Source organism: Miscanthus floridulus, chromosome 3 (assembly GCF_019320115.1).
Source record: "Miscanthus floridulus cultivar M001 chromosome 3, ASM1932011v1, whole genome shotgun sequence".
Classification (NCBI taxonomy): domain Eukaryota; kingdom Viridiplantae; phylum Streptophyta; class Magnoliopsida; order Poales; family Poaceae; genus Miscanthus; species Miscanthus floridulus.
Window position 1 is genome coordinate 101,984,332 of NC_089582.1, and position 6,094 is coordinate 101,990,425.

The window sequence follows — 6,094 nt, forward strand, 5'->3', positions numbered from 1 at the left end:
ATAGTTTTTTAATAGTTAGTATATAGTTCTATATACTATAAAAATGGATAAGTTCCTCGATCAAACACAAAAGTTCAATTCCAACGGAAACTTAAAACTCCAAGAAGAATTTAAGAAACAACGATCATATAGTTCCAATTCTTGATGTTTTATCTATAGAAAAAGGGCATATATGCCTATAGATAAGAAACTAAGTAATCTGATTTTGATTTCTTGTGCATTTTTTATAAGCAAGAAAAATAAAGGAGGGTCGCTAGCTATCATCATATATTCACTAATTGCTGGAAATAAAATAGCAGATTCTGACCATATATATACATATACTCCATATATTCTTGAAACTGTGTGGCTCCTATATATCCAAAAAGAAAAGAAAAGGAAGGGTGATAGAGCCATTACACAAATACTGTTGCAGACAGCAATATGCATGGACCTCTTTGAGGGCATTATAGTCCCAGAAGAGATATTGTAATTTTACCGAATACCATTGTCCGGAAAGGGGTAACAGTGACACTGAAGTCTACGATATATAGTTTGAAGTTTCAAGGCCAACGACGCCACAGATTCACAAGAAAATAACCAATGGATTCTTTTTCTTTTCACAAGTCAAGGAGAATTAGCCTATTCACATCTTGATCGAGTTCCTTCTTATATTTTCCTCCACAAAGCGGCACACCCACCTGTCGCTGCTGCCCGGTCCCGTCAAATTCTTATGGTTATTCGGTTGATATCACTACTTGGACAATGACAAAGGCAGGTAATAAGTCACGTGCTTTTTATGCGCAAAGCATTGGCACTTGGCAGCGACAAAGAGATGAGCCTAGCTAGAGCTAAGGCCTACTGGACCACACACCTACACCGATACTAATACATCCACAGTCCACAGACTTCTCGATTGGATGCGTACGTCATATGCAATGTAAGAATTACTGAGGATTAACAGCTAAATTAAGGTCAAAGAGCTGTACCTTAATTATCTGAAGCTCCCTGCATACTGTACTGCATACACTCTACTGCTCTGCTGCCTAGTCCCTACTGACTCGTAATGTGAGGCTCCATTGGCCTTACCCCATATTCAGCTTGTTTGGCTTCTTTTTTCCAGCTAGAACAGTGTTTTTTTTTCTCATAGCAATTCAGCTAGAACAGTGTTTTTCAGTCAGTTTCAGCCAAAATTCTGTCAGCCGAACGGGCCGCGTATCTGCTGCCTAGTCCTCATCTTGTTCATGTTTCCATTTCTATTCTTTACATGAAAAGTAACACTAGATAAATCATATCATATATCCCAGTGAAATGTTAAAACAGAAGGGGGGGAAAACAGTGAAGATGAAGGACATGGGGGGTACTGGGTGAAGGTGGGATCAAGGGAAATCACCAAGAACCTGCTTTCATCAGTCGATGCACGGTCCAGGAAATTAATCAACACAGAGGCTTAATCAGCACACGAAAATATAACAAGAACTCAAAGGAGGGATCCAGCCTGTGATTGCTCGTGTGTGTCCCAGCGACAAGAACCACAAGTCAGATGAGCGGCCGCGCGCAGCCAATCATAGCTTCAAGGAGAGGTCGATGTCGTCGGTGAGATTATTCCTGCTTGCCTCCGGCGACGCCCTGATCTGGTGCGATGACGAGGAGCTTGGTGCCGAGACCGACCTCGCAATGCCCATTTCCTTCCCCATCCTCGCCTCCTCCTCGGCCGCACTGGCGCGCTCGCCGCCCTGGCCCGCGCGGCGAGCGGCAGCCAGCTCGCGGGCGCGCTTGGCCACGCTGCGCTCGAACTTGTGGGCGTTCTGGTGGCCGCCGAGTGCCTGCGAGGAGTAGAATTTCTTATCGCAGTAGGTGCAGGAGAAGTAACCCGGCGGCTCCGGCTCCGGCTCCGGCTCGGGCGCTAAGGTCGGCTGCAGGGAGAGGTTGAGGTCGAGGTCGTCGCCCTCGCCCTCGCCGCGCGCACTCTCGGCCTTGGGATCCATGGCGGCCGGGGACAGCACGGCAGGCAAAGCTGCAGGCTCCCCGAACGAAGGTGATGAGCGAATTGAAGAATAGCTGCTGCTGTTTGCCTGTTTCTGGATAACAGTCAATGTACTGTGCCGCACTATTGCACCAATCCCAGGATGCTGGAGTACGTGTATACTATCTACAACCCTAACGAGTGTAGAGAGAGACAGGAAAGGACGTAGCTTAGCTTATGTATTTGTACGTATATAGGGTGTGGTCTAGAGACTAATAACACGTACGTCTAAACACACAAGAGATGAGGCGCTCCATGAAAAGAAAAGAATGAAAAAGGACAAAAGATTTCGTCGTCCGTCGTTGATATAGGTCCAACAGCAGAGCTGGTTGCTGGCTGAGCAAAGGTGTTGTGCGAGAGCGGCTACTTGCCTACCCTGCTTGGACCAGTGAATGTGAGAAACGAACAGCTAGAAAGTTTTTTTTTTGGAGTTTAAAAAAGAATATCATGGTTTTGTGAAATATTTTAGTTTTGTAGTACCGTGAAATGTTTGGATGCAACAAATTTTATGGTCTTGAATACCATGATATTGCTAAAATTGTAGTATATTTTAAGTTTTAGAAACTCTACTGTAGATTTTTTTTTTCTAAACCATGGCTTTGCACATCAATCACTTCTAAAACTATAGTTTCTTGATCCGGTGCTTCCCCTAAATCTATTGAACCGGTACCATTCTCTTTCTCCTCTCTCTTTCCATATAGGTGGCGGCCATGTTGTGAAGGCCGGCGACGGGTTCCTTCAGCACCCCACAGCCAATCTGGCGCCCCTTCGCTAGATTCGGCGGCCTTGTGGCTGATCTAGAAGGGCCTAAGGTGGGGAGCCCTCCCAGGCCATGCTCGAGAGGCGCTTGTTGATGCCCATGGTGGTGGCGGCGGCGGCTCCGGCCCAGGGCACCAAAAATGGCACCGGATCCGCAAGGGACGGCATCCACAGTGGGGCAAGGTGCCTTGGGAAGCGTGTGGAGGCAGTGGCGATGTCCAGGGACGCTGAGACTAGGGCCTTGGCGACCAGATCCAGCACCCCTAGGGTAGGGGCGGTGCCGGGGAGGGTGGGGCGGGTGCCAGTGCCGGCTTCGGCAGTCGGCGACGATCGTGGCATGCAACGGTGTTACGTGCACGGTAGAGTCAGGTCTGGTTCCATGCGAAGCCCGGTCAGAAGGGGTGGCAGCCGGCGCAGCTATGCGGCTGCTATGTGTAGCCGGCGCATCGATGCCCCTTTGTTGGGTCTTCTGTGGGATGGTAGGACAACGACGACGGCTGTAATGGCAGGCTTAGGGTTCGGCATCTGGGCTCAACGATTGTGTCAAGGGCACCTTGGGCAAAAGCCTTGGCGACGCTGACGCCCTTGGGTGCCGCTTTTCCTATTGGGGACGTCGTATTCCCCTCCAGCATGTCTTCCTTGGGTGAAAACCCAGTCCATATCTTCGACGAGCGATGGTAGCGCCATTGGCATCGTACCCTTCCTGAAGCGTCGTTGTTGGAATTCGTCTCAGCCACAATGTCCCCTTCGGTGGATAATCTTTGCTTCCCAGCGCCCGGTCGACGTGAGGAGGTGGGACTTGGAGCGTGAAGATGGAGTTGTTGCATAAAGCGATGTGGCTTGACAATGATGACACAGGGCAAGCCTTCCTTCTTTGGCGACTGGAATTCTGCTTCGAAGGTCAGGCAAATGTCGGGGGTAGGGAGTAGGGTCAAGACAGGAAGTCGGAGCTTCTCTTCACGTCACACTTGAGCTTGGCAACGATAACCTATTGTTGCCTCTTGCATTAGGCCCGTCTTTCTGGCATCGTTAGTCATCTGGAGTCTACCATGGGAAGTTGGAGCTACTGGCTACTATGCAACCATGCTCGGCAATGATGACTCATGGTTGTTGTGTATTCTGCCGTGTCGCGTGGGTGGGTTAGCCTTCGGGTGTCATGTCTAGGCACCATGTTTGGTTACCCTTTCTTGTACATAATTTCAATTCGTCTTAATTGAAAGGTAGAGCTCCTGCCATTGTTTAAAAAAAACTACGGTTCCTTGACACCAACATCCAAAGAAGGCCTAAATCTGTTACTAGACTGTACCTATAGGAGTTGTGTGGGCTTGTTTTGGTGGGGCTAGTTTCATCACTATTTATTGAAAAGAAATGCTAATAAGTTCAAGCAAACGGTTGTTGTCTTCCATTGCTGGGCCTTTACATGTCAATAAACTGCATAAATAAGTATAATTAGATTAATTATAGAATATATTTTCATAATATATCTATTTGAAGTCATAAATATTAATAATATTTATATAAACTTGATAAACTTAAGAAGTTTGACTCAATTATTCAAACCCAAAATTACATCATTTATTTTGAGATGGAGATAGGACTAGTAGTGTTTGAATAATTGAGTCAAACTTCTTAAGTTTATCCAAAATCAGAGCCTCTCATTATTAGAAGCAAAGCAGAGCCTCCTTAGCATCTATAGTCAAACCATATCATTGTGATGTGGTCTTCCGCCTCTTGATGCCACTGTTATTGGTTCACTACCTATCTCCTCACTGATTCGACCCTTTGGTGTAGCCAGTTGCCCAGCTACTCACACGATATATATATTTCTGATGAGGCTAAAATCATCTCAACAAACTTCATGTGACATACTTCTTTACGGTTTTTCCGCTGAGTTCCATTTCCATTATTAGTGGCCTTCACTCCCGTACCATCTTCACCATATATGTATAAATAGGGTACGTGAATGGAATTTCTTTGATTCTGCTATTATTCTCCTTCTAAGTTGTACCATGCTCGAATAACATCTCTCATCCATATGTCTGTATCGAGAATTTTATGGAGGTGATCATTTTACATAGCATCTTCAGTTCGCAACTCATCACTACTCATATGATTATTCATTCTTATAAGTGATGCGCAAGGAGGTTTTCTGAATATTTTCTACCTCTAATCTCAACATCAAATTATTGTAACAAAAGGATCCAATGATTTAGCATTGGTTTAGCATCTTCCTTGGTCAAGAGATATTGAACATCAAGGTGATCCACGTAAACTTTCACCTTTGACTTCTTTGACTGAAGTCAGCAGGGAGCCCCCTACCTATTTTTTCATTATACAAAGAACAAAAGGGTTTATGTATAGTTTACAAGGCCCCATGCGGCCATGCCCAAAGCTTTTGAAAAAAAACAAGATAAAGATGTTAATGAAAATTACATAAGAAAACTTTATTTTGATATGGAATTCAAAGGCAAACACTCTTTTTTTTGCATAATTGACTTAGGCATCATTCAGTATATATCCTGCTAGCATTATATAGCATGAATTTTACCTTCTTTTCTCTATTCACGTGAGGAGCAGGCCGTAAGCAGACTTTGGACACAGGGTGTTACATAGAGATCTTCGTCAACTTTGCTAAAAGTTGGGGAAGCAGCACTTCTCTTCTATCTAAGCTACGAAAATCGAATCGGCAGCAAATACTAAAAATCTAAGTACCACATCTTAAAACTTTGAAAAACATTTAGTAAGGGGACGCATTGTCTCTCCTTATCAGGGCTAAACTTTAAGCACATAGTAAAGAGTCATGACCCAACAACTTCACTAAAAGTTGGAGAGGGAGGTGGTTGGCATTTCAAAGCATTTAATAGCAAAGTTGTATACATGAAGAGACAACATATACAAATGGCATTAGTCGTTTCACACTTATAATAGTGTACTTTATAGAACTTTGTTTACATTTACAATAAACGGCAAAGTTGGGGACGGAGGTGGCATTTCTCTTCTTTCTAAGCTGCAAAAATTGAATGGGCCGCAAAGACTAGAAATTGAAGTACCTCATGTGAGAACTTTGAAAAATATCTGGTAAGGGGACAGCGTTAGCTCTCTTTTTAGGGCTAAGCTTTATGCTCACAGTGAAGAATCGAGACCCAACAACTTCACTAAAAGTTGGGGTGGGAGGGTTGGCATTTAATAGCAAACTTATATCCATGAAGAGACGATATTTACAAATGGCATTACTCGCTTCACACTTATAATAGTGTAGTTTACCAAACTTCATTTATACTTACAATACATGGTGTTACAAACAATAATCTACGCATCATCTTCGTTAGG

The 6,094-nt window shown here is 44.4% G+C and overlaps 1 protein-coding gene across 1 annotated transcript; it reads right to left on the reverse strand.

The window, feature by feature from the left end:
- Positions 1–1,030: 1,030 nt before the first annotated feature.
- LOC136546279 (zinc finger protein 4-like) lies at positions 1,031–2,247 on the reverse strand. The gene has a single exon (XM_066538251.1). It carries the CDS (start codon positions 1,965–1,967, stop codon positions 1,545–1,547), a length of 423 nt encoding a protein of 140 aa, XP_066394348.1. The 5' UTR covers positions 1,968–2,247; the 3' UTR covers positions 1,031–1,544.
- Positions 2,248–6,094: the final 3,847 nt, after the last annotated feature.